The 27488-nt window shown below is 58.8% G+C and overlaps 2 protein-coding genes across 2 annotated transcripts; both read left to right on the forward strand.

Annotated features, from left to right (window-relative positions):
- The first annotated feature begins 3919 nt into the window (after positions 1 to 3919).
- SRMS (src-related kinase lacking C-terminal regulatory tyrosine and N-terminal myristylation sites) lies at positions 3920 to 11402 on the forward strand. The gene is made up of 8 exons (XM_008010923.3): positions 3920 to 4275; positions 6820 to 6941; positions 7741 to 7907; positions 8643 to 8784; positions 8903 to 9061; positions 9562 to 9743; positions 9838 to 9994; positions 10183 to 11402. The coding sequence occupies exons 1-8, from the start codon at positions 3920 to 3922 to the stop codon at positions 10374 to 10376; spliced, it is 1479 nt and encodes a 492-aa protein (XP_008009114.1). The 3' UTR covers positions 10377 to 11402.
- Positions 11403 to 13363: 1961 nt separating this feature from the next.
- Positions 13364 to 21295, forward strand: PTK6 (protein tyrosine kinase 6). The gene is made up of 8 exons (XM_008010911.3): positions 13364 to 14032; positions 16131 to 16252; positions 16850 to 17013; positions 17463 to 17616; positions 18393 to 18554; positions 19967 to 20148; positions 20598 to 20751; positions 21108 to 21295. Exons 1-8 carry the CDS (start codon positions 13803 to 13805, stop codon positions 21293 to 21295), a joined length of 1356 nt encoding a protein of 451 aa, XP_008009102.2. The 5' UTR covers positions 13364 to 13802.
- Positions 21296 to 27488: the final 6193 nt, after the last annotated feature.

Consider the following 27488-nt stretch of genomic DNA (forward strand, 5'->3'; position numbering starts at 1 on the left):
GCACTCCAACCTGGGTGCAGGAAGACAGAGACCTGTCTCAAAAATCATAATAATAATAAAGTTAAACTTTTAGTTTTAAGATAATTGTAGATTTACCTGCAGTTGTAGGAAGTAACACAGAGGTCCCGTTACCCTCTACTCAGCGTCCCCAGTGGTAGCATCTTGCAAGACTGCAGTGCACAGTCACGCCAGGACCTTGACACTGATACAGACGCAGGACAGTGCCACCCCCATGGGACCCCATATGTTCTTTATGGCCATGCTGCTCCCTCCCACCCCTCCTTAACCCTGCAGCCACTCATCTCTCCGGCTCTGTCTGGTCGTTTCAAGAAGGTCCTGTCAGTGCAGGCTTTCAGTATGCAGCCTTGGGACTGGCTTCTTGGGCTCAACATAGTCCTCTCCGTGCAGAGCCAATGGTCACTCCTGTTCACTGCTGGGCACCAGGGGCCAGTTTGTGCTCAGTCTTGCTCAACCCTGTTTGTGGCCACCAGGGCATGGGCAGTGAACACTTTGGGTCTGTTGTCCCTGGTGGACACAGCTTCCCTGGGCCCTGAGGATGGTGAAGCCTGGGGATAGTGGGGCCAGTCATGGGGGAGAGAGTGCACCCTGACTGCTGAGACCCTCAGAGCTGTACCCTTCAGACGCATAAACCTGGGTGGGGGTGGCCTGCCACCAGCCTCCATCTAAACACTAGGAAGGGCCTGCACCCCATCCTCCTGGTCTGTATCCTCACTGCTGTTGTAAGCTCAGTGCTCTTACAGATGGGGAAACTGAGGCACAGGGAGGTTCAGCACTGTGTGCCCAAGGTCATGTGGCCAGTGAGTCTGACAGCAGAATTCCAGCCCTGGTCTTTTTTTTGGGGGGGGACGGAGCCTCACTCAGCTGCCGAGGCAGGAGTGTAGTGGCACCACAATCTCAGCTCGTTGCAACCACCGTCTCCCAGATTCAAGTGATTCTTCCGTCTCAGCCTCCCAAGTAGCTGGGATTACAGGTGCCCACCATCATGCCTAATTTTTGTATTTTAGTGGAGACGGGGTTTCACCATAGTTGCCTAGGCTGGTCTTGAACTCCTGACCTCAGGTGATGCACCCTCCTTGGCCTCCTAAAGTGCTGGGATTACAGGTGTGAACCACCGTGCCCGGCCTTTTCTTTTTTAAAAAAATAGAGATGGGAGTCTCACTATGTTGCCCAGGCTGGTCTTGAACCCTTGGGCTCAAGCGATCCTCCTGCTTGGCCTCCGCAAATGCTGGTATTGCAGGAGTGAGCCGCCTCACCTGGCCAAGCCCCAGTCTCCTGACCCCGTCCAGAGTGATCCTGTGCCCAGGCCCCTTTCCTCACTCCCCTCTGTGCCACCCATCCGGTTAGAGCTGAGGGACGAGGTGAGTCATGGGTGAGGGCACAGCAGGCAGGGAAGGAGCTGCTGACACGGACACCTGGCTGTGTTGCACCTGGTGGGTGAGGTGAGGAAGGGGTGGATGGGCGGGCACAGCTTGGAGGGCAGTGGGACAGGGTAGCTGGGCCTGCGGGGCCGGGGAATCTGAGGACCACCAGGGAGGAGCTGGATGGAGCTGGCCTTGGCTGCCTGCCAACCACGCTCACTGTGGCATGTGTGCAGTGCAAGGGCAGCAGGTGCAAGGAGGGGGAGATGGGGCGGACGTGGGGAGCTGATCTGTGGGCCGGTGGGGTAGTGGGGGTGAGACATGCCTGGGCAGAGGCCCAATGGGGCCCTAACCCTGACAGCCAGGCCTGCCTCTGGCTCCGGCTGGGCATGGAATGTGCTGAGTCCTATGCCATGATCCCGTGGCTCTAAGGGACAGGGAGTGTCTGGAAGGAATCTGCATTCAGTGCCCTGAACACCTGACCCCAGTGTGGTGAGCACAGGAGCCTTCCACGGCCTGAGGAGGCCTCCCTGGGGCTCTGCGGCCTTGGTGTTGTAGGAAGGAGGAGTCACATCCTGGGGGGGATTTAGGAGAGCTGGTGGCCACACCTGTAGTCCCAGCACTGTGGGAGACAGGAGGATCGCTTGAGGCCAAGAGTTCAAAACCAGCCTGGGCAACATAGTGAGATCCCATCTCTACAAATAATAAAAAATTTATCTGGGCATGGTGGCACACCTGTAGTCCGGCAGGAGGATAGCTTGAGCCCAGGAGATCGAGGCTGCAGTAAGGCGTGATGGTGCCACTGCACTCCAGCCTGAGCGACAGAGTGAGACCCTGTTTCAAAAAAAAAAAACGTAAAAGAAAAGAAACTGGGCCGGGCGCGGTGGCTCAAGCCTGTAATCCCAGCACTTTGGGAGGCCGAGAGGGGCGGATCACAAGTTCAGGAGATCGAGACCATCCTGGCTAACATGGTGAAACCCCGTCTCTACTAAAAAATACAAAAAACTAGCTGGGCGCGGTGGTGGGCGCCTGTAGTTCCAGCTACTTGGGAGGCTGAGGCAGGAGAATGGCGTGAACCCGGGAGGCGGAGGTTGCAGTGAGCCGAGATCGTGCCACTGCACTCCAGCCTGGGCAACAGAGCGAGACTCCATCTCAAAAAAAAAAGAAAAGAAACTGGTGGGCAAAAACCCCACCTGCATGTGTGATGGGAGGAGAAGGCGCCTGGGGAGGGGAGGAGACGGCGCTGGAGAAGGGAGAGGAAGATGCTGGGGCCCCTCAAAGGCCACCCCCAATTTAGTATTTACAATTATCCACATTTCTGAACACCCTCCCCTACTCCCAGCAGGACACCTCTCTGGGGCAGAGCCTGCCTTGAGCCTGGCAATGTCCAGCCTCCCAGGGCTCCTGCTGGCTCCAGGCCGTCAGCTCGGACACAGCTTGGTCGCTGGGGTGCCCTGAGAGCCAGGCCACGGGTGTCACTGCCACCCCACAGTGCACACACTGGTCCCCAGACATGAGACTGCCAAGAAGCCCATCTGTGGCTCCAGGACAGGCAGGTGCGAGAGGGTCTTGTCATTGGCTGGACACTGGTCATGCCTGTTGGAGGGATGTGTTCAACCCACGCATGAAGTGTGGGCATTGATGTGTGTGAGATGTGGGGAAGGGGTGTGAGGCTCCATGAAGGCCACCCAGGTGCTGCAGGGGCTGCTGGGGGGAGGCCGGGGAGAGGAGCAAGAGACTGCAGATGGGCCCCCACCCCACCCCCACTCGGGACCCCACCCCAGCCTGGCCTGCGGCTGAGCTCCCCACAATCAGCATCTCGTTTTACTGCATGAAAGCTGGGGTGCTGACAGCCCCTCACTCGCTTGTCGTTGGCCTTCCTTGTAGAGGCCGGAGGCTCAGCGCCTGGTGCGGGGTTAATGATGTTAAAATATCTGGCCAACATTTAAGTAAGCACTTTTCACCTAAGGGCAGCTCAGGCTTGGCAACCACTGCAGGTGCTGAACAGCAGCACCCTTCCGTGGACCCCCCACTTCTCCGCGGGCACGGTGGCTGATGGACTGTGGTGCCCTTGGGCATGGTCTGGGCTTGGGTAGGCAGAGCCACTCCGCCTGCCTGGGCCTTGCAGAGAGCAGGAAAGAGGCTGGCCCCGCCCACCCCACCCTCCTAGGCCCCTCCTGGGGCCAGCCCCCGCCCCCGCCCCCGCCCCCGCCCCTGCCGAAGCTGCCCTCTGCCCTCCGGTCGGGGAGGGGACCGTGCACTCCAGAAGCCAAGGAGGTAGAATAGGAGGGGCTGTCGGTGTGTCTGAGGCAGGGGGTCCGCCCTGCGCCCCACCCAGCCCGAACGCCAGCCTGGACGCCAGTGGGAACGGTGTGCCTCCTGGATCCAGGGGACCTCTGAGTGACCACAGGGCCGGGGTCCCCTGTCGCCCCACGGCCGGTGCAGGGAGCGCTGGACACCGGGTCCCACCGGCCCCGCCAGTTCCTCCTCTGCGCTCGTGGGCTCCCATGGCCCTCGGCCCAGCGCGGTGACCCGGGGGGATGGAGCCCTTCCTCAGGAGGCGGCTGGCCTTCCTGTCCTTCTTCTGGGACAAGATCTGGCCTGCGGGCGGCGAGCTGGACCTTGGCACCCCCGGGTCCACGGACCCCAGCACCGACCCAGTGCCCGCGCTCCCCAGGGAGCCCTGCGGCCCCTTCCCACAGCTCTTCCTTGCGCTCTACGACTTCGCGGCGCGGCGCGGGGAGGAGCTGAGTGTCCGCCGCGGGGACAGGCTCTGCGCCCTGGAGGAGGGGGGCGGCTACATCTTCGCGCGCAGGCTCTCGGGCCAGCCCAGCGCTGGGCTCGTGCCCATCACTCATGTGGCCAAGGCTTCTCCCGAGACGCTCTCAGACCAACCGTGAGTACCTCGACCTGGAGTCGGAACCTGCCTCGCCCTAGTCTGGGGAGTCTGGAAAAACGGCAGGATTTTGAGTTTGAAATCGCATGTCCGTGGCTATCTGTTCATTCATTCGTTCATCCATGCATTCATTCAGGGACAGTTGATGAGCCGCGGGCCGGCAGGTAGGGTAGGAAAACAGCAGAGTCTGCTGTGCGCTGCCAAGAGGGAGAGGAGGCTCCACAGGCCTGGTCAGGTCCAGGGGACACCAACTGCACCAGCCCAGCACCCAGCGGGCGGTTCCTCCAGGACCCTGCCTGGCTGGCCAGGCCCTCCTGCCCTCACACAGGGAGTCCAGTGTTCATGGAGTGTTCTTGGAGTGGTCACTCCTTGGAGGGCAGGGGCTGGGGGCTGGGAGGCACCAGATGACATAGGGGCTCATGCTCCAGGAGCTCTGGGTGAGGGCAGGTGAGCAGGGGCTGCAGAGGCACCTAGTCCAGATGCCCAGTGCAGCTGCTCTGAGCAGCTTCCTTGGTCCTGTGTCCAGCTGGGCCAGGCCTGAGCCCTGGAGACCTCCGGGTCAGCCTTGGTCAGGGCCACTTCCAGCCTCCTGGGGGACCCTTGGCACTCACACATCGTCCTGAGGGTTGCATGGGGTGGGTGAAGCCAGAGTCATAGGAAGGTGTCTTCTGAGAGGCCCCAGGCCCTCACCCCACACCTGCCTCGCTTGCCCTGAGCAGTGGTTGGGGGCAAGCAGCCATTGTGATGGGAAGGGGTTCACAGTCACCGCAGGTATGGAGGGCAGATCCCTTCAGCAGTTCCTGGAGGGCAGGGCTCAGGGTAGAGCAGTGCTGTCCATAGGCAAAGCTAATGACTATTTGCCTAGGCTGGAGATTAAAAGACTAACCACACTCAGGTGTCATTAGCTCCAGACACCTGGCCCCACGCCCCAGGGAGAGACCTCAGGCACATCCCCTGCATCTCAGCGTCCACACAGGGGCCCACCTCCGACCCCCAAGCCCTGATATGGGTGTCAGAGGGGCTGGCAATGTGTTGGGGAAACACCTGTGTCTCCTGCCCACACTCCGCAGTGCCGGGAGGGGCCTGAGTCCCTTCACACGTGAGAGGGTTGCGTCTCCCTGCCAGCAGACCCCAGAAGGCAGGGGCCCTGGCTGACAGAGCATCCATGGAGCCAGCGTCTCAGGCCGCCGCCTCCTGATCCCTGGTCCCACAGCTCTTCTTCTCCATCTTCATTCCTTTCAACCTCAGCCCAGCCCCACGGCCCTGGCCATGCCGGTTTCTGTTCCTGCTGCCCCCATTGCCCCCCAGGTCCCCGGGGCAGGGGTGCCAGACTGTCCTCCATCTTGCCCAGTTCCAGCAGCCACGTCTGCCCAGGATGGCTTGGCTGTACCCCAGCCCCGAATCTTGTGTTGACTCTGAGGCCCGCCTTGGGTCCTCTCCTAGTCCCACTCCCCGGGTGGTTTCAGCCCCACCCTGACACCCGGCTCACTCTGCTTCCTCCTTCTGGTGCTTACAGGGTGTGCCCTGGGGTGGGGGAGTGGCAGGTATCCCTCCCTGGGTCCCAGGAAGCTCCAGGGTGGGAAACTGAGTCAGGTGTGGAGTCCCTGCCTTGGCCTTCAGAAGCAGAGATATGTAGTCGAGGTGGGGCTGGGAGCGTTTCTGTCTTCCTTCCAAGGATGCCTCTGGCTCCCAGGAGTGAGCAGATGTGACCTGATGGGTGACCCACCTGGACAGGGGAGCCCCAGCAGGCTCCTCTCCTGACACCCGGTGTGGGCTCCTCGTGTTTGGACATCTGAGGAGTAGGTGCCTGGGAGCTCCCGGCCACCGTGCCACCATGTTCAGAGTGGTCTCACCTCCACCTGGCTTTTCGGAGGGGGTGTCTGTGTGGACAGAGGCCAGTGGGCTTGGGGCCATCGTGTACTGGGCACAACTCTTCAGAATAGGATGCAGGATGCTTTGAACGTTCGCCCAGCAACCCCCCTGCAGCCGCCCATTGGCTGCCCCTCCTGACCTCCTGCCCAGCCTGGCTTAGGCCGCCTCCTCAGGACAGAGCTCTGCATGGGCCATCCCCACTAACCAACTGCCTGAGGCAAGTGGGCTGTGCCCAGCCAGGTGGCGCCTGTGGCCCTGTACGACCACACCAACAGCCCAACAGTGCTTCCGGGCAGCTCATCAGGCCGTCGGCTCCGTGTCCGCGCAGGGGCTCAGCGAAGCCGAGTTTGGAGGCCTGTGGCCTATGGCCAGGGCTGACTGTTAACCTGTGGCTGGGGCTGGCGGTCACTATGAACAGGAAACTGGAGGTCATGCCCAGGAGGGCTAACAGACAGCCCACGGCCAAGGTGAGGACGCTCAGGGCTGAGCAGGAGGATGGGAGCTGAGGCAGTGCAGACCTTGAACTGGGACTCCAGCCCTGCCACAGGGTGGACCTTCTCCCTGAGAGGCAGTGGGACGGCCGGGCTCAGCCCTGCCACCAGCATGGAGGAGAGCATGTGGGGCCACTGGCTGAGGGGACTGCAAGGTGACTGCCTCACCTGCTGTTTTCAGCTGGTACTTCAGTGGAGTCAGCCGGACCCAGGCACAGCAGCTGCTCCTCTCCCCACCCAACGAACCAGGGGCCTTCCTCATCCGGCCCAGCGAGAGCAGCCTCGGGGGCTACTCACTGTCAGGTACCTGGGGCGGCCCCTCCTGCCTCTGTCCCCCACCAGACCAGTGCTCTTGACCTTGGGGCGGTTGGTCTCTAGGCGGTGCTGGGTCCTGAATCACACCTGGTGCCACTGAGGGCCCAACAGCAGATATACCTGTCACCTCCTGCATTTGCTCACTCACCCATTCATTCATTCATTCATCTAGTCATTCATCCACTCACTTATTTATAACATCACTCATTCACTCGTTCATTCATTCCTCATTCACTAATTCACTCACTCATTCACTCATTCATTCATCGTTCATTCACTCCTCACTCACTCATTAATTCACTCATTCATCCATTCATCCACTCATTTGCTTGTTCATTCACTCCTCACTCACTAATTCACTCATTCATTCATTCACTCATTCACTCATTTATTCATTCACTCACTCACTCATTTATTCACTGATTTGTTCACTGGCTTATTCTTTCATTCATTTGCTTATTCATTCACTCATTCACTTTTTCCTTCTTTCCTTCCTTATTCCTTCATTCATTCACTGAATCATGGACTCATTCATTCTACAAGTATTTATTAAGTGCCTACTCTGCGCACACTGTCAGCAGAAAAGCTCCAACCTGGACCCCTCTCGCTGCCCACCCCAGCCTGTGGCTCCCACACTCCCTCCTCCACACAGCTCTGGCTGTCTCAGGGTCCCCAGCTAGGTCTGAGCCAGACCCCTGCGGTGGGTTGTGGCCAGCACCCTCTGGGGTGGGAGGGTCGGGGCAGCTGGCAGCCGAGGCAGGGGTCTCCATCTCTGAACCCTTCCTAGTCCGGGCCCAGGCCAAGGTCTGCCACTACCGGGTCTCCATGGCAGCCGATGGCAGCCTCTACCTGCAGAAGGGACGGCTCTTTCCCGGCCTGGAGGAGCTGCTCACCTACTACAAGGCCAACTGGAAGCTGATCCAGACCCCCCTGCTGCAGCCCTGCGTGCGTCAGGTGGGCCTGTGCCTGCCAAGCTGCCCCACACTGGCCTGAGGCCTGGCCCTGTTCTAGGTGCTCCTCCCCACTCCGTCTCAAAGCCCCTGCCCAGGCCGGGGAACATGGGGCATCCCAGCGGCCCCTGCACATGCTGCTCTTTGCTGGTGTCTCCGAGGGCTGTTGGGATTCCTGGGGGGCTGGGAGTGGGGAGAGGAGACCTGTAGCAGTGCCCGGCTCTGCAGGGAGCAGCCGGGAGGGTGGGGCCAGTTTGGGGAAGGCACTCAAGGCTTCCCCAGGCCCCAAGGGTGGAAGCTGTGGGAGGAGACGAGGATCACAAGATGCTGCACCTGGGCTGGAGCTGCTGGATCCCGGGGACTGTCCCCGATGTGAGCCACCCTGCTGAGGGCCAGGGCAGCAATCTGGTTTCTCTGGTCTCATAATGACAGCCCGGCCAGCAGCAGTAATGAGCATGTGTAGACGGATATCCGGCTGGGGCAAAGGTGCCACTTAGGCCCCCAGAGCAATGAGATCCCGCAGGGCTGGGCCGGGCCTCCAAGTCCAGCACCCACTCCCCTTTGTCCCGGCCAGGGTGGGGTGAGTGTGTGCTGGGGACGGGGGTGCCCGCTGGAGGCCTGGTGTGGGGGCTCTGCCTGGGACAGAGCACAGGGGCCCATGCTGACCAGCCTCCCTGCCCACACTTCCTGGGGGGAGCGGGCAGGGCACTGAGCTCCCTGCTTTTCTGCTTTCCTGCAGAAGGCCCCGCGGCAGGATGCGTGGGAGCGACCACACTCCGAATTTGCCCTTGGGAGGAAGCTGGGTGAAGGCTACTTTGGGGAGGTATGGGAAGGCCTGTGGCTGGGCTCCCTGCCCGTGGCGATCAAGGTCATCAAGTCAGGTGAGGCCCCGAGATCCTGCGCCACGGCCGGGCCCCACACCCGCTGTCCAACCCTCAAGCCCTGGGACAATGATGTTCGTGGCGTGGGCCAATCCTGGAGCCATACCCTGTCTTGCAGCCGACATGAAGCTCGCTGACCTCGCCAAGGAGATCCAGACGCTGAAGGGCCTGCGGCACGAGCGGCTCATCCGGCTGCATGCGGTGTGCTCGGGCGGGGAGCCTGTGTACATCGTCACGGAGCTCATGCGCAAGGGAAACCTGCAGGCCTTCCTGGGCAGTGAGTCCCTCCCTGCTGCCACCCCTTCCCTTCCGGGCAGAGCTGAACCTGCCGGGGTTCCGAGGTGAACCGGGCCTCTCTACCGGGAGCAGGTGGCCCCGGCTCCAGATCCCATCCCTGTCTGGTCTCCAGCCAACAGAGGGCTGGGGCCAGGTCTGGGCCAGGCCAGAGCCTTGTGGTTCCAGGGCTGGGGCTGGGGGAGTGCGGTCCCATCTGGGTCATCAGCCTTGGTCTGATGGGATGTGGACCCAGCCCAGCCTCTGGCTCTTCTCTGCCCCGGTCTTTATTAGGGGCCTAGGCCGGCTGCCAGGTCACCGTGGTGAGTACAGCACCCTCCCCCTGTCTCACTTGGGGCTTCCTGCAGCCTTAGCCGGCCACGCCATCCTCATCATGTCTTAGAGATGAGGAGGCTGAGGCATGGGGGAAGGTGACGTGGGTGGACGCTGGCCTCTCTGGTTGTTGGCCCTGCGCCCTGAAAGGCCCCGTGCTGTCTCCTGCAGGCCCCGAGGGCCGGGCCCTGCGTCTGCCGCCGCTCCTGGGCTTTGCCTGCCAGGTGGCTGAGGGCATGAACTACCTGGAGGGGCAGCGCATCGTGCATCGGGACTTGGCCGCCAGGAACGTGCTTGTGGACGATGGCCTGGCTTGCAAGGTGGCTGACTTTGGCCTGGCCCGGCTGCTCAAGGTCAGCGGAGGCTCTGGGCCCCTGACTGCTCGAGGGGGTGGGTGAGGGGGGGCCCCAGTCCACCTGTCCTACCAGGGGCCTTCCCTGCCCCCAGGATGACATCTACTCCCCGAGCAGCAGCTCCAAGATCCCGGTGAAGTGGACAGCACCTGAGGCGGCCAGTTATCGTGTCTTCTCCCAGAAGTCGGACGTCTGGTCCTTCGGCGTCCTGCTGTATGAGGTTTTCACCTATGGCCAGTGTCCCTACGAAGGTGCATCCCCGGGCAGCCGCAGGGAGGAGGCAGGCTCTGCCCAGGAGTCACTGGCCCTGGGCCTGGACGCTGTTAGCAGGGGATTGGAGGGTCTGGCCAAGGGCAGGCAGGTGACATGGGGGGCTATGGGAGGCCTCCACTGGGACCCCCAGGCAGAATCAAGGCAGCTCTTGCCCCACGCCTCCCAGGGATGACCAACCACGAGACGCTGCAGCAGCTCATGCGAGGGTACCGGCTGCCGCGCCCGGCTGCCTGCCCAGCAGAGGTCTACGTGCTCATGCTGGAGTGCTGGAGAAGCAGCCCCGAGGAACGGCCCTCCTTCGCCACGCTGTGGGAGAAGCTGCACGCCATCCACAGATGCCTTCCCCGGGTCCTCACGTGACTCAGGGCTCCGGGCTCCACCAGGCCAACCCCTCCTCCCTGCAGAGCGTCAACTCGAAGGGATGCTGGTCGGCCGGACCGAGGAGCCTCTGGCTATGGGCCTCAGGCACCAGCGTGCACATGCATTTGTGCACCAGGCAGACACGTGGCCGTGGGCCTCAGGTCCTGGCGTGCACACATGTTTGTGCACCAGGCAAACATGTGCAGACGGTGGAGGGCTCACGTTCTCTGTGCAGTGTGACACGTGTCCCTGGCGTCTCAAGAGAGACAACAGCACAGGAAGGTGGGGAGAGGCCTCGGAGGCTCTAGGCGGGGACCCCGAGCCCAGTGTTTCTCTTGTCCGGGTCCCCTGGACTCCCTCCCAGGGTCAAGAGCCAAAGGCCCAGTTCTCTCCCCAGTCCCATCTTGGGTTTGTGGAAGTGACCAGTGCTGGCTCCCAGGCAGACCACGGTGTTGACCCCACTGTGTGCGTGGTGTGTAGGCACGGGGAAGCACCATCACCAGCCCCTCACAGACAGCTGGCGGCCTGTGCGCAGACCCACTCATGCACACGGCACTCAGTAAGCTGGGACTGACCCACGCAGACACATGCACAGGCTCACATCACACACAGGCTCAGCCCCCAAACTCAGACCCAGGAGCTGGAGCACGGGAGTCCACGTGGCTAGAAAATGCAGGTTGGAGCGGCCCCTGTGCGGCCCAGACCCCCAGCCCAGGACATCACGCTGCCCAGACAGTGTGAACCCCAAGGGCATTGGCGGGAGCTGCCTGAGCTGCCAATTCCATCTCCCTGGGCGGGTTCCAGGGGGCACAGGAAGGGGGGGCCGGGACGCTTGGTGGCCTGGGAGCTGCCCTTGGAGGCTATTTCCAGGGGCCTCAGGTTGGGCCCTGGGGGACTTGGAGTCTTCTGGCTGTTCAGGATCAGGCAGGGTGGGTCGGGGAGTCAGAGGTAGATACCGTGGTGTGCTGGGCAGCAGCTGGCTCAGGAAACCTCTGGGTGTGAGTCCTTGGCGGCCACCGAGGCAGGAGGGGGCAGGGATGTGCAGGGTCGGTCCTCGCTCACCCCATGTCTGGCTCAGGGAGGCTTCTGCTCAGGTCTTTGTGAAATCAGAAGCAAGGGGGCCGGCGGGGTCTGTTTGGCGTCCCCGGAGACCCTGCCCCCCACCCTCCTGGGAGCCCAGGTTGGCAGTTGTGCCCCAGAAGGCTTTCGGGGACAGAAAGTTTGGAGACAAGTTCAGGCCTGACTGAGTTCCTTGTTCCCTAGAGTTAGGATCAGCTTTGCACCTGCCGAGCCAATGCGCTGATGGCCACTGTCCACAGGCCAAAGCCTGACTCGGGAGGCAGCTAAGAGATGAGACTCCCATGTGCAAAGGTAAGTGGCCCCAGGGAGGGAAGAGGCCACTCGGAGGCTCAGAGAACGGAGGCAGTGCAGGGGCTTCCTGGGGCCCGTGAGCAGGAAGAACAAGGCCAAGCAGAGGGAAGCAGCAGGAACCAGAACCCCTGCAGATGGTGGGGGCAAGAGGCTTTCTCTGAGCCGTTTGGGACCCTGGCCAGCTGCCCAGTTCCATCTGCGTGGGAGAACGTAGGGGAAGGGCTGGCTCTGGTACCTGGGCCCACTGAGGCCTTGAGCTGAGCTTCCGATTTTGGCACGTCCCCAGCACCGCAGCCTGGGGGCTCCTCTGGCACAGAAGGCCTTGCTCTCTGTGCTTTCTGTGGCCGCCACTGGGATTAAGGGGACCAGGTGTGTCTGTGGCATCTGTGCCCTCCCAGGCATCTCACCAGCCACCAGCTGAACAGGTTTGGTGCTCCTGGATATCGGGGAGGGGCCAGGGACGTTCCTGCCTCCTGGTGTGGCTTAGACTGAAAGTCCTGCACATCCGAACTCAGGGACACTCGAGGCTTCCTGGACACAGACTCACGGCCCAGAGGCCCAAGGCTCGAGGACACCCGGGCGGTGGCAGAGCTGGTGGGCTCTGAGGGATGTTGCCTGGGCAGATGCCCCAGCGCCCTCCTCCGGCATGCCCCATCTCCACCCCTCCCCCTGCATCTCTCCCGACTGACCCCCGGCAGAGCTGGCAGGGCCTGAGGGACACTGCCCAGCCCGGCACCCCGCTGCCCCTCCCTACCTTGGTCAGCCCTGAGCTGGGCTGCCCAGAAATCTATGAACCTGTTAAATAATTATTGTTCTTAATCTCCAAACAATGAGCGGAAGGTTCCATTATTTCTCTTTGCAATAAAAATAAAAGTTCAAATACGCAGAGTTTAGGACTTTCCCTGCCATTCCTTGCAGACTTTGAATTTCCCTCCTCACCCCTTCCTACCCCCTGAGGCTGCCGATCCAGGCCCCTGCGTTGGAGCCCCTGGTGGACACAGGAGGGTCAGCGGGAGGGTGGGGCGGGCAGGGGTTCCTGGGGAGGGGGTGTCTTGAGTCTCAGGGGCTGGGGGGCAGGCGGCCTTTGGGTGCAGGTGAGGGTCACGCCAGGGCTCACTCAGGCATGGGTGGGGAGAGGGGAGGTGAGCTGGAAGGGAGCAAGGGTCACAGGGCTGGGCAGGAGGCGGCAGAGGCTGGAGGCTGGAGGAGCTGCCTGGGAGGGAGCTGCACCCCGGGCCCCAGCGCTGTGGGCGCTTCCAGGCCACACTCACGGTCCTTCCCTGCCCCCTGGCGTCCGTGTGGAGGAAGGCAATGCCCGTTTCTTCAGCTGCGGGTGCCCCTGGCTCTGCCTCCCCAGGGATCCCCAAAACCCTCGGGCCCTCCTCTTCCGGGAAGTCCTCCCGGCCGACCCACACAGCTGTCACTGCCCTGACTCCAATCCGTCTTCCCTGCTTGGCCCTTACCCGAGGGCGGGCCTGCCCATGAGGCGGGTCTCAGGATGCCCGCCCACAGCAGCTCCTGGCATTGGGCCCCGTGCTCCGGGGTGGAGTCTGGGGCTGGGTGAGGGGAGGCACCAACGGGCGGAGGAGAAGCTTCCAGAAGTGGGGAGAGAAGCCCCCACCTGTGCCCCCACAGCTCTGAGGGTTGGGAAGGCAGCACCTGCAGCCCTCACCTTCCTGCCTTCAGGCTGCAAGGCTCATTCCCAAGGGGGCCCTTGGGTTCCCTGAGTGCCTGAGTGTCCACAGGTTGGACCCCCGAGAAGTCCCAGCTGGGGAGTACTCCTCCCTCCCTCGTCTGTGCTCAGGCGGCCCTGTGGCTGCTTGCCCAGCAGGTTCCCGTGGCGGGGGCACTAAGTGCCCAGATGGGCCCCGGGGGGCGTGAGGACTTGTGGGGCCGGCTGGGCCCTCAGGAGGAGCTGGGGTGCTCTCGAGCGCCTGTGGGTGCTGGGTGTGGCTGCTTCCCTGCCTGTCACGAGGAAGTGGGACCGCCTGCCTGCCACGCCCAGCCCTAGGTGCTCCAGCTGGGCCACAGCCTGGTCCTGCCACTGCGCCAGCCATGGCGTCCCGGGACCAGGCTCACCTGGGCCCCAAGTATGTGGGCCTCTGGGACTTCAAGGCCCGGACGGACGAGGAGCTGAGCTTCCGAGCGGGGGACGTCTTCCACGTGGCCAGGAAGGAGGAGCAGTGGTGGTGGGCCACGCTGCTGGACGAGGCGGGTGGGGCCGTGGCCCAGGGCTATGTGCCCCACAGCTACCTGGCCGAGAGGGAGACCGTGGAGTCGGAACCGTGCGTGTCCTGAGCTCCTGGGAGCTTTGGCGCAGGCCACCCTCTAGGCACAAGGGAGGGACAGGGCTCTGGGCTGGCCCCAGGGAGGCCCAGGAAGGTGGGGACCCCGGCTCCATCTTCCTGTACCCCGAAGTCCAGGCTGGGCATCCCACTTGGTCCTCGCTCCAGGCCCCATGTGCTGGCACCTGGGAGTGCCCACAGGACTGTCGCTACAGGAGTTGGAGCAGGGGGCTCAGAGGACATGGCCCCTCCCTTGGGCTCATCCTTGTCACAGCTCGGTGGTGGACACTGCTCTCCCAGGACCCAGGGAGGACAGAGGTCCAGGGTGGACTTCTGGGGGTCCGGTGGCCAGTGACAAGGTCTGTTGGGGCGTTCCAGGGCCTTTGGGGGAACGAAGCTTGCTCAGTTTCCAAACTGTCAGAACCAGACACGCGACCTAGTTAGGGGAGCAGGCCGGCTGCCAGGCACACTTCCTGCCTGTTGTGCCCTGCGAGGAACCAGACGGCAGCTGGTGTGGTCTGGCCTCGGCTTCCATGGCTGCTCGGAGCTCAGGCTGGGGAGGGTCTGGGGGAGGGGTTTCTACGAATCACACTCCTGAGATCCCGCTTTTCTCATCATTGATTGGGTACCTACTGTGTGCGTGCATGAATCATGGGCTGTGTAGGGTTAATTCCTGGGGGACCCAAGCAACAAGCAGGGGAGGCTGTAAAGAGGCCATTGGGCAGGGGCCCATGGCGGAAACCCCTGTGTCACATCCAGACCCACCACCTCGTTAGGGAGCAGGGGTGCAGGGATAGGGTCTGGCCAGAGGCTGGTCAGCTCCCAGATGCAAAGACCCTGAGGCCCTGAGAACTTGCCCAGGTGAGGAGTGGGAAGGAGGCCAGGTGATTGGAGGGGTGAGTGGGGCAGTGCTCCCAGCTGTGCAGAAGCGGAGGTAGACCCCAGGGGTTCCATGCTGGGCGGTGGTCTTCATCTGGGGTCCGTGTTCCAGTGGCCCAAGGGAGTCAGAGAGACAAAGGGCTGGGCACAGGTCACCTGGAGCTTCTGTGATCTCCACCTGGAAGTCCACAGTCCAGGGCTGGCCCACACCCTGCATCCGGGAGTTAGTGTCTGTGAGTGACTGTGTGTGTGTGTGTGTGTGAGACTGTGTGTGTGTGTGTGTGTGTGAGTGACTCTGTGTGTGTGACTGTGTGTGTGTGTGACTGTGTGAGTGACTGTGTGTGTGAGTGACTGTGTGTGTGTGAGTGACTGTGTGTGTGTGTGTGACTGTGTGTGTGTGTGACTGTGTGACTGTGTGTGTGTGTGACTGTGTGTGTGTGAGACTGTGTGTGACTGTGTGTGTGAGTGACTCTGTGTGTGAGTGACTGTGTGTGTGTGACTGTGTGTGTGAGTGACTGTGTGTGTGTGACTGTGTGTGTGACTGTGTGTGTGGTGTGTGTGTGACTGTGTGTGACTGTGTGTGTGTGACTGTGAGTGACTGTGTGTGTGTGACTGTGTGTGTGTGACTGTGTGTGTGACTGTGTGTGTGAGTGACTGTGTTTGTGTGACTGTGTGTGTGTGTGTGAGTGACTGTGTGTGTGTGTGAGTGACTGTGTGTGTGTGTGTGAGTGACTGTGGGCAAGTGAGCCCGCATGCGTGTGTGTGTTCAGTGTGCGGGTGAACCATGTGCCTGTGTGGGGGTAGCCCACATGCATGTGTGTGTGTGTGTTCGGTGTGCGGGTGAACCATGCGCATGTGTGGGGGCATGCAACTGTGTGAGTGCATGTGTGTACGTGTCACACATGGGTGTGTGTGCAGGCAGCTCTGGGCAGCCCTACTGCTCAGGTGCCCTCCCCAACTCCACCCTAGGCTCTGACCCTTAGACACGGGCCTCTCAGGGCAGGGTGTGGTCAAGCCTGCCCCTCCCCCCGCTGGGTCCTCAGGGGCCTGTCCTGGCAATTTGGGACATTTAGGGCGTCTGGGTCAGCGACAGCTCCCAAGAGCAGCTGTGGTCAGGGCTGGGAGCTTAAGGTGGCAGGCAAGGCAGACTGGGGCCCGCGGGGGGTCCGTGTGGGGTGGGCCCAGGTCCGCGCGGGCTCAGACTACTCCTCCCCTGCAGGTGGTTCTTTGGCTGCATCTCCCGCTCAGAAGCTGTGCATCGGCTGCAGGCCGAGGGCAACGCCGCCGGCACCTTCTTGATCAGGGTCAGCGAGAAGCCAGGCGCCGACTACGTCCTGTCAGGTGCGGCCGGCCTCCGAGCCTGCGGGGGCTCCTTGCTCTAAGCCCTCCCATTCACGTGGTGAACCCGGCTCCCTCGGGCTGTGACTGGGGACATGGGCTCCTCTCCAGGGAGCCACCATCCCCTCCGCCCACCTGGCCCGCTCCTCCCTGGGGCCTAGGGCAGTCGTGGGGCAGGGCCCCTCCCCGGGAGGGCAGGGGCTTCTCCAGCCAGCCCTGCCTGAGGCACTCATGGGAGGTCCTGGCACCTGTGGGAACCTGGTCCAGCATGAGACCCTGAGTCCGGGGTGCACGAGGCGCGAAGAAACCCCATTCTTGCCCCTGAGGATCTCAGTGTGGCTGGGATTTCAGGCAGCTGCCATCCAGGCAGAGGCCATGGGCTGCCTGGCACGGGGGCAGGAGGGGCCAGAGAGCTTGGCCAGAGCAGGCAGGGCAGGAGGGAGCTGTTTCAAGGGAGGGGACGCAGGGGTGGGTACTGAGGAAGCACCAACAGCAACTACGGGGACCCAGAAGCTCTGAGCAGGTGTGGCCAGCAGGGCTGGGGACGCGCAGGGAGGCGTTGGAGCGGGGTGGTAACACCGCTCACGCTCTCCCTCCCAGTGCGGGACACGCAGGCTGTGCGGCACTACAAGATCTGGTGGCGAGCCGGGGGCCAGCTGCACCTGAACGAGGCGGTGTCCTTCCCCAGCCTGTCCGAGCTTGTGAACTACCACAGGGCCCAGAGCCTGTCCCACGGCCTACGGCTGGCCGCGCCCTGCCGGAAGGTAGCCGCTTCGCCCTGACTTGGTCGTACAGGGTCAGGCTGAGGGGTCACAGGCTGGCGTTTCCTACTGGGAGAGGTTGGCCAGGCAGCATGGGAGGGGTCCTGACTCACTGAGCTGTGGCCGGCTGGAGGCAAGCTCGTGGTTCTGCAGAACACAGGTGTTTGCCTGAGTTGGGGGTGGGGCCAGGAGACCACCCCTGGGCCTGGCCACTCTCGGAGAGGCCAGCTGCACTCTGCAGGGTCCTGGCTTCAGTCTCTCCGGGTGTTTTGTGCTGGGCTTGGGGCAGCCACCGGGAGAGTCCAGCCTCGTGTCAGACACTCAGAAACCCCCAACCCAAGCTGAACATGGCCCTAAATATGAGGCTAAATCCAGGCTCCCTGCGCTGGCTTCAGACTGGCAGTTACTGAAGGATGAGCCCCTCTGCCCTGTGTCCCCGACTCTCCCTCCAGCATGAGCCTGAGCCCCTGCCCCACTGGGATGACTGGGAGAGGCCGAGGGAGGAGTTCACGATCTGCAGGAAGCTGGGGTCTGGCTACTTTGGGGAGGTCTTCGAGGGGCTCTGGAAAGACCGGGTCCAGGTGGCCATTAAGGTGATTTCTCGAGGTGAGTGAGCCCCGGTCAGGGCTCTTTGTGGCCCCGTGCCCGCCCTGGGCCACCCTCCCGCCCCGCCAACAGGGACCTCCGGCCTCGAGCCCCACGCAGCACCCACAGCATCCATGCGGAAGTGGTTCCCTTTCAATTGCACCTAAGTTTTTACCTAAATACATTTATTGTAAAAGAAAATGTTAGGCCCGGCACAGTGGCTCACACCTGTAATCCCAGCACTTTGGGAGGCCGAGGTGGGCGAATCACGAGGTCAGGAGTTTGAGACCAGCCTGGCCAACATGGGGAAACCCTGTCTCTATTAAAAATACAAAAAAATTAGCCGGGCGTGGTGGCGGCGCCTGTAATCCCAGCTACTTGGGAGGCTGAGGCAGGAGAATGGCGTGAACCCGGGAGGCGGAGCTTGCAGTGAGCCGAGATGGCGCCACTGCACTCCAGCCTGGGCGACAGAGCGAGACTCCCTCTCAAAAAGAAAAGCTTCCCTGGAAATTGCCTGGGCCCCAGCAGAGGTTGGGCCTCCACGTCAGAGGTCTGGGCCGGGGGCAGGAAGACATCGGGGGGCCACCACGGCCCCATGGGTACGCCAGGCTGGGGGCTTGTGGGGCCGGCTGTGTCCACCATTTCGTGGCCTCGGGAGCCAGGTGCCCTGTTGGGGGCAGGAGGTCCGTGTGTTCTGCACAGCTGCTGAGTGTGTGGGCAGAGCCTTGCCTTGGCCTCTTCCTTGGGGCCAGGGGAGGGTCAGGGGCTGCACCCGCCAAGGCCACCCATCCCCGCAGACAACCTCCTGCACCAGCAGACGCTGCAGTCGGAGATCCAGGCCATGAAGAAGCTGCGGCACAAACACATCCTGGCACTGTACGCTGTGGTGTCCGTGGGGGACCCTGTGTACATCATCACGGAGCTCATGGTCAAGGGCAGCCTGCTGGAGCTGCTTCGTGGTGAGTGGCACAGGCCGGGGCTTTCGCTGGAGGTAGAGGGGGTGCATGAGGAAATAAAGTGCACACACACCCCCACGTCTGCATGCACACACACACACGCAGACACACACAGACACACACACGCAGACACCTAGACAAACGCTCACAGAGACACATGCACACACACAGACACACATGCACACAGACACACACAGACACATGCACACACACAGACACACACAGACACACGCACACACACAGACACACATGTAGACACAGACACACATGCACACACAGACACACAAACAAGACACACAGATCACACGGACACACACAGACACACAGACACAGATCACACGGACACACCAGGCACACACAGACACACACAGACACACAGACACAGATCACACAGACACACACACACAGACACACACAGACACACACAGACACACAGATCGCATTGGCTCAAAGACTTCATCGTCTCTAAGTTCCATTATTTCCTTTATCACCAAAATCAAAGACAATCGCTGCCAGGGAATTGAGATGCCCGTGTGTGAAGACGCAGTTTGGATTCCGATGTTAGAATGGGAGGGAGCGTTGTGGTGGAGGAAAAATGCCGTGTGTGTCTGAGGAGAGCTACAATGAGGCACCACTCACGTTTGAGCTCTGAGTGAAAGGCTCTGTGATCATCTCAGACGGTCCCCACACCCTTCAGGGTCCTCCGGGATGGAACGCGGGTAACAGGCACCACCAGGCCGCACGCTGCTGTCACTCAGCCATTCTCCTGCTCGAGTTCCCGCCGCCTACATCACGCAGTCATGAGCTTCTTCGCTGGTCCTTCCGCGTCGAGCTCCTCCCGCGTCATAGCAAACTTCCAGAAAGGAAATCGCTGGGCTAGGCCACTAGGAACCGCTCCTTGGTTCTTTTTTTTTTTTTTTTTTTTCTGAGACGGAGTCTCACTCTATCATCCAGGCTGGAGTGCAGTGGCGTGGTCTCGGCTCACTGCAAGCTCCGCCTCCCAGGTTCACACCATTCTCCTGCCTCAGCCTCCCGAGTAGATGGGACTACAGGCGCCACCACCACGCCCGGCTAATTTTTTGTATTTTTAGTACAGATGGTGTTTCACTGTGTTCACCAGGATGGTCTCGATCTCCTGACCTCGTGATCCACCTGCCTCAGCCTCCCAAAGTGCTGGGATTACAGGTGTGAGCCACCGCGCTTGGCTTGCTCCTTGGTTCTTGACACACAGTTTGCCTTCCACAAGGGCGGTGGCTGACCTGCAGTTCCAATTTTCAACCAGGCCAGCTGCCCTTTGACCCGGCCCCTCCTCTGAGGCCGCAGAGCCTGGAGGCAGATGAGACACAGCCCAGCCTCCCCACCCAGTCCCTACCGGAGCTGGCTCAGCTGACCCCAGGCTCCACTCGCCTCTGCAGATTCTGATAAGAAAGTCCTGCCCATTTCGGAGCTGCTGGACATAGCCTGGCAGGTGGCTGAGGGCATGTGTTACCTGGAGTCTCAGAATTACATCCACCGGGACCTGGCCGCCAGGAACATCCTTGTCGGGGAAAACACCCTCTGCAAAGTTGGGGACTTTGGGCTAGCCAGGCTCATCAAGGTAGGGCCCCCGGAGGGCGTGGCCGGAAGGCTCGGGGGCTTCCTGTGTGTGGAGCTGGGGACTCGGCTGGGAGCAGGATGTGGCCTCTGCCCTCGGGAGCCCAGGCTGAGCAGGGAGGTGGGAAGCCACCGTGAGTCCGGTGGGGACCCCATTCCGAAAGGCGCACACAGCAGGGCCCACCATGCAACCGCTGCCTCGTTCACTGGCCCAGTCCTGGGCCCCTCTGACGGCCTGGGAGCCTCCCAGTTCCCTGACCCCGGGCCTTCTCATCCCCACGCACCTGGAATCCCAGGGGAAGCTGGGCTCCTGAAGGTGGTCAGGCCCTGGTGCGGTCTTAGCTGCAGCGGCCGTGCGTGCGTGCTGGGGCAGTGCGGCCACTGTGCCCGTCATGCTTCGGGGGCAGGGCACAGGCAGTCCCCCGCGGCCCACTCAGCGCAGCCTGATTGCAGGAGGACGTCTACCTCTCCCATGACTGCAACATCCCCTACAAGTGGACGGCCCCCGAAGCGCTCTCCCGAGGCCATTACTCCACCAAATCCGACGTGTGGTCCTTTGGGGTTCTCCTGCACGAGATTTTCAGCAGGGGTCAGGTGCCCTACCCAGGTACTGCCCCCAGTGTCCCTGACTGGGCGTGGGAGACAGAGTGGGGGAGGTCCTGGGTGGCCAGCAGGGATGGTGGTGGGTGCTTCCCCCACGGGCTGCAGGGCCCTCTGCTGCCAGCCATCACCTGAACTCCACACCTGCACCATTCTCTGAGCACCCAGGCCAGTGCCGGGAGCTGCCCGTTGGAGCCCCATCCAGAGGGAGGTGTTAGCAGCGGACAGTGTGCTGGGTGGTGCCAAGGCACAGCCGCTGAGGCTGCGGGGAAGGCCCCAGGGAGGTGCAGTGGGTGGCTGGTATGGCTTCCTGGGGAAGGTGGACAGGTGGGCCCCAGCTCTTCTCATCCCTGTCGGCCGCAGGCATGTCCAACCACGAGGCCTTCCTGAGGGTGGATGCCGGCTACCGCATGCCCTGCCCTCTGGAGTGCCCGCCTAGCGTGCACAAGCTGATGCTGACATGCTGGTGCAGGGACCCTGAGCAGAGACCCTGCTTCAAGGCCCTTCGGGAGAGGATTTCCAGCTTCACCAGCTACGAGAACCCGACCTGAGCTGCTGTGGAGCGGGCACAGCCGGGCCCTGCTGAGGAGGGCCCTGGGCAGAGGGCCTGCACCTGGGGTCAAGGCCCACGCGCCACCCTAGGGTTTACTGAGGTGATGGGTGCAGGAAAGGTTCATAAACGTGGAGTGCCCGCGTCCCACACACGCGTGTGCTCTCGTTCCTCCGTCGTGTGAAACGTGGAGTGCCCGCGTCCCATACACGCGTGTGTGCTTGTTCCTCCGTCGTGTGAAACGTGGAGTGCCCGCGTCCCATACACGCGTGTGCGCTTGTTCCTCCGTCGTGTGAAATGTGGAGTGCCCGCGTCCTATACACGCGTGTGCTCTCGTTCCTCCGTCGTGTGTGCCTTGGGTCTCAGCTGCTGACAGGCAGCCTGCTCCGGAGCCTGCAGGTGAGATCCCGGGAGACTGACACGAAGCCAGCCGAGGTCAGAGGGGATTCTGACCACAGCCTGCTCTCTGGATGTCTGTCTGCAGTACCTGGCTGAGGGTGGGAGGCAAACACGTCTTGCCCCTGCTTTTCCCAGCTCAGCTTGGCAGGAGAAAGTCATTCGTACGGCTCGCGACTCTTGTGTAAATTTGGTTTTGGTGCCCACAGGTGCTTTCCTCCCGGGGACAGGTGTTTCTTTCCTGTTTGTCTTGTACCTCGAGAGCCTGGCTTTGTGACCAGTGAGAACTCTCTCCCTAGTTTCCGCCAGCCCGAGCATCACTGCCCAAGGCGCCAGCTCTTAGGGGGTTTGTAACAAGAGGTTCCCCATCCACGAGGGGCTTTTCCCGCCTCCACCTTTGTTGCTGGGTCAGTGCTGAAAAGCACTTCTGACTCCTGCCCTGAGAAGGACCCTTCTCTGCTGTCTGTGGGGCGGTTCCGGGCTGGGGGGCTGCCTCCTTTGCACCTGCTTTTGAAGGTGTCTCTTTCATCCATGATTAAGTCATAAAAAGCTGATTGGTTTTGGTTTTGACTCACCTGAAAGTCTTTTTTGTTTAAAAGAAGAACAGGCTGGGCACGGTGGCTCACGCCTCTAATCCCAGCACTTTGGGAGGCCGAGGCGGGTGAATCACGAGGTCAGGAGATCGAGACCATCCTGGCTAACACGGTGAAACCCCATCTCTACTAAAAATACAAAATTTAGCCGAGTGTGGTGGCGGCGCCTGTGGTCCCAGCTACTCAGGAGACTGAGGCAGGAGAATGGCGTGAACCCGGGAGGCGGAGCTTGCAGTGAGCCGAGACCACGCCACTGCACTCCAGCCTGGGCGACAGAGCGAGACTCCGTCTAAAAAAAAAAAAAAAAAAAGGTAGAACAAAAAAGAGTTCAGCATGGCCACAAATAACACTTACTGTTTCTTCCAGCAGAAATAGGATAATAGGATATTTGAAAGGATTAAAAAAAAAAAGTTTTCTGGTCAAAAGTTGACTTAATGAGAAACTTATAGGTCATATATATAATCTTTGTTTGTTGTTTGTTTTGAGACAGTCTTGCTGTCACCCAAACTGGAGTGCAGTGGCACGATCTCAGGTCACTGTAATCTCCGCCTCCTGGGTTCAAGCCATTCTCCTGCCTCAGCTTCCCGAGTAGCTGGATTACAAGCACCCGCCACCACGCCTGCCTAATTTTTGTATTTTTAGTAGAGATGGGGTTTCACCATGTTGGCCACGCTGGTTTCAAACTCCTGACCTCAGGTGATCCGCCCACCTCAGCCTCCCAAAGGGTTGGGATTACAGGCGTGAGCCACCGTGCCCAGCCCCAAGGCCTCTCTCTTCTCTCACTGGCTCCTGCTTCTCCAGCTTCTCGGTCACAGGAAACTCTTCTGGAAGCCCTGGGGGCGTTGGCTCTGCCAGCTCTGCCCACTCCCTGCTGGACCTTCCTGGCGCCCATGGGAGCTTCCGATGGCCACTCCTCTGAGCCTCTTCTCTCCAACTGCTTTCACTCCTCCTTCCTCCTTTTGCCAGCTCTGTTCTCCTGTCTGCCCGCTCCAGTCCTCGCCATGTCCTCTTTCTGCGTGGCTCTGACAACCTTGTCTCCCCCAACCAGAACTCCCCCTTCCCACACGGGCCCTGGCACCGGGACTTCAGGGCTTCCTGCTCCCAAGAAGCAACTGCCTGAGGCTGGCAAGGCTGAGCTAGGCTGCGGCTCCTGGAGCTCTCCCACTGGCTCCTGGAAAGCCAGTCCACGGCCTCCTCAAGGATGGCCTCTGACCTTAAACATGTCCCTGACTTCTTCTGAGAACACAGGTTTTTCTCTGTCCCTTCGAGATGTAAATTTTCTACCTCGTCTCTTCTAAAAACTGAATCTTCTTTTTGAAAATACAAACTTCAGGGAGATGACTGTCCTCGGGGGGAAAAAAACTTATTGAAAACTGGGCAAATAAAAAATCTTAGAAGTCTTTTCCACAAATATTAGTAAACAGCTTTAGCCATCTGAGTGAGGAATCTTAACTTGTCTCATTTTGGCCAGAAACACACCTTGGAGAGAAATATGAGGAAAGACCAGCTTAGGCAGCAGAGACAGACCCCATCTCTACCCCCCGCAAAAAAAAAAAAAAAAAAAATTAGCCAGGCGTGGTGGCGTTCACCTGTAGTCCCAGCTACTCATGAGGCTGAGGCAGGAGGATCCCTCGAGCCCAGGAGGTCGAGGCTGCAGTGAGCTGTGATTGCACCACTGAACTCCAGCTTGGAGACCCTGTCTCAAAAAACAAAAAAAAATTGAAGAGACACCTATGTTTTACCGACTTGAGAATAAAAATTCTAAAACAATAGCTGTAAGATCTGTTTTGTATCTGTTTGTGTATTCTTTATGTATATATGTGTTTATATTATGTATTCGTGATTTTCTCAGATGGTATTACCAAATTAATTTATAAAATATCTTTAAAAAGTTATATTCAGTTTGGCTTACAGATAAACAAGTACTTATGTAAACAAAATATTCCTAAAATCTGAGAAATATAGAAACTAAGCCACATTTTTTTTTTTTTTTTTTGAGACGGAGTCTCGCTTTGTCACCCAGGCTGGAGTGCAGTGGCCTGATCTCGGCTCACTGCAAGCTCTGCCTCCCGGGTTCACGCTATTCTCCTGCCTCAGCTTCCGAGTAGCTGGGACTACAGGCGCCCGCACCACCATGCCTGGCTAATTTTTTTGTATTTTTTAGTAGAGATGGGGTTTCACCGTGTTAGCCAGGATGGTCTCGATCTCCTGACCTTGTGATCCGCCCGCCTTGGCCTCTCAAAGTGCTGGGATTACAGGCGTGAGCCACTGCGCCCGGCGCCAAGTTTTTAAAATAAGTGTTTGTGATCTGGGATAATCTTTGGTAAATAAAACTAGTTTTAAGAATGTTGGTAAAATTAAAAAAGGAATGGCTTCAGAATTGTCAGCATTAAATACAATGCAGGTATAATTTGTTTTGGTCTGGGCTTAGTAGTAAAACAAGTTTATGTTACCACCACTCAGTCTTTAAGATCATAAAACTATAAACCCAAACTAAGAGCAGAATACACAGTAAAAATGAATTGCTAATGCAGGTCAGCTGTGGGAGGAGGAGGGTGCGGGGAGGAGCAGAGGGGAAAGAGGAGCGAGAATACCATGCTTTTCTTTTTAGTTTCTTTTTTTTTTGAGATGGAGTCTTGCTCTGTTCCCCAGGCTGGAGTGCAGTGGCACTATCTCGGCTCACTGCAAGCTCGGCCTCCCGGGTTCACACCATTCTCCTGCCTCAACCTCCCGGGTAGCTGGGACTACAGGCTCCACCACCACATCCGCTAATTTTTTGTATTTTTAGTAGAGATGGGGTTTCACTGTGTTAGCCAGGATGGTCTCGATCTCCTGACCTCGTGATCCGCCCGCCTTGGCCTCCCAAAGTGCTGGGATTACAGGCGTGAGCCACTGCGTCCGGCCCTAATTTCTTTGCTTCTGTGATGTTTTTGATATTTGTGGTCACTAAGGAAAATAACTCACGATGATGGCCAGTTTTGTTTAATGTCTCATGAAATCTTCATGAGCAGTTCAATCATAATTGTTAAGAACAAGTGAATTAGGTGAATATAAGTGGTATAAGAGTTTATAAATACATTTCTAAATACTTTTTTGTTTGAGAAGGAGTCTTGCTCTCTGGCCCAGGCTGGAGTGCAGTGGCATGATCTCGGCTCACTGCAACCTCCACCTGCTAGGTTCCAGCGATTCTCCTGCCTCAGTCTCCTGAGTAACTGGGATTTCAGGCGCCTGTCACCACATCCAGCTAATTTTTATGTTTTTAGTAGAGACAACATTTCGCCATGTTGACCAGGCTGGTCTCCAACTCCTGACCTCAGGTGATCCACCCGCCTTGGCCTCCCAAAGTGCTGGGATTACAGGTGTGAGCCACCACACCCAGCCTAAATCAAATTTTTTTTTTTTTTTTTTTTTTTTTTTTTAGACGGAGTCTCGCTCTGTCGCCCAGGCTGGAGTGCAGTGGTGCGATCTTGGCTCACTGCAAGCTCCGCCTCCCGGGTTCCCACCATTCTCCTGCCTCAGCCTCCCAAGTAGCTGGGACTACAGGCGCCCACCACCTCACCCGGCTAGTTTTTTCTATTTTTTAGTAGAGACGGGGTTTCACCATGTTATCCAGGATGGTCTTGATCTCCTGACCTTGTGATCCGCCCGTCTCGGCCTCCCAAAGTGCTGGGATTACAGGCTTGAGCCACCGCGCCCAGCCAAAATTTTTTATTTTTAGTTTTTAGAGACACCATTGCCCAGGCTAAAGTGCAGTGGTTTGGTCGCAGCTCACTGCAGCCTCCAACTCCTGGGCTCAAGCGATCCTCCTACCTCTGACTCCAAAGTGTTGGGATCACAGGCATGAGCCACCATGCCCGATATAAATGAACTTTTTTTTTTTTTTTTTTTGAGACGGAGTCTCACTCTGTCACCCGGGCTGGAGTGCAGTGACCGGATCTCAGCTCACTGCAAGCTCTGCCTCCCGGGTTTACGCCATTCTCCTGCCTCAGCCTCCCAAGTAGCTGGGACTACAGGTGCCCGCCACCTCGCCCGGCTAGTTTTTTGTATTTTTTAGTAGAGACGGGGTTTCACCGTGTTAGCCAGGATGGTCTCGATCTCCTGACGTAGTGATCCACCCGTCTCGGCCTCCCAGAGTGCTGGGATTACAGGCTTGAGCCACCGCGCCCGGCCATAAATGAACTTTTAAACAATAATTGTTTTATAAATTCTGTCTACTTATAAACAGTTTCTAAAATCTTTTTGGTAATTTGCAGCCTTAAAAGTTATTTTATACTTTAGGAGGTCAAGGCAGGAGGATTGCTTGAGCCCAGGAGTTTGAGACCAGCCTAGGCAACATAAGGAGATCCAGATATCCCATCTTTAAAAAATATAAAAATAAAAAATTAGCCGGGTGTGGTGGCACCTGCCTATGGTCCCAGCTACTCTGGAGGCCAAGGCAAAAGGATGGCTTGAAACTGGGAGGTCGAGGCTGCTGCAGTGATCGCACCACCGCACTCCAGCCTGGGCAACAGAGCGAGACCCTGTCTCAAAATAAAATAAAAGTAAGTAAATAAAAGTTATTCTAAGTTAAATTAAGTAATAGATATTCAATGTCTGGGCCATTTCTTTTTTTTTTTATTTAAATTTAATTTTTGTGGGTACATAGTAGGTGTATATATTTATGGTGTACACGAGTCACGTCAACCCAGCCGTACGCTGTGTAATAATCACATCAAGGTACATGCAGACCCCTCGGCTCCATCAGGCATCTTCTCTTTCTGTTACAAACAATCCAATTCTACTCTTAGTTATTTAACACGTACAATGAATTATTGACCGTAGTCACTCTGTTAATTCTCTACTAAAGCAGAATGACTGGTTCTTCCGGAATGAGATAAAGAAGATGGAGGAGGAAAATGAAAAGCTGATGGAGACGTTTAAAAAAAAAAGTGGTAAAGGTTTGCGTAAAACAAATCTTTGAAAATGAATCTTACCTTGCGTAGTCAAAGCTGGCCAAGATTGACTGAAGTTATTGATAAAGTTCTCTTTAAAATTAGCTTCAGTGTTAATAGTATACTGATGCAAAACCAGAATTTGGTATTACAAAAAGTTTTATCTTTTAAATAATTGGGCTCTGAAACAACAATTTTATGTTTTAAGATAATTTTAAGATAATTTCTTGTGCTTCATGTTGTCTTTTTTTTTTTTTTTTTGAGACGGAGTCTC

The sequence above is a fragment of the Chlorocebus sabaeus genome, chromosome 2 (genome assembly GCF_047675955.1).
Source record: "Chlorocebus sabaeus isolate Y175 chromosome 2, mChlSab1.0.hap1, whole genome shotgun sequence".
Taxonomy (NCBI): Eukaryota; Metazoa; Chordata; class Mammalia; order Primates; family Cercopithecidae; genus Chlorocebus; species Chlorocebus sabaeus.

Excerpts from the sequence above, each read along its gene's own strand:
- SRMS (XM_008010923.3), top strand. The coding sequence starts at position 3,920 with ATGGAGCCCTTCCTCAGGAGGCGGCTGGCCTTCCTGTCCTTCTTCTGG. Across the intron at positions 4,276-6,819 it reads GAGACGCTCTCAGACCAACC|CTGGTACTTCAGTGGAGTCA; the intron begins GTGAGTACCTCG and ends TGCTGTTTTCAG. Across the intron at positions 6,942-7,740 it reads CGGGGGCTACTCACTGTCAG|TCCGGGCCCAGGCCAAGGTC; the intron begins GTACCTGGGGCG and ends AACCCTTCCTAG.
- PTK6 (XM_008010911.3), top strand. The coding sequence starts at position 13,803 with ATGGCGTCCCGGGACCAGGCTCACCTGGGCCCCAAGTATGTGGGCCTC. Across the intron at positions 17,617-18,392 it reads CATTAAGGTGATTTCTCGAG|ACAACCTCCTGCACCAGCAG; the intron begins GTGAGTGAGCCC and ends CCATCCCCGCAG. Across the intron at positions 18,555-19,966 it reads CCTGCTGGAGCTGCTTCGTG|ATTCTGATAAGAAAGTCCTG; the intron begins GTGAGTGGCACA and ends TCGCCTCTGCAG.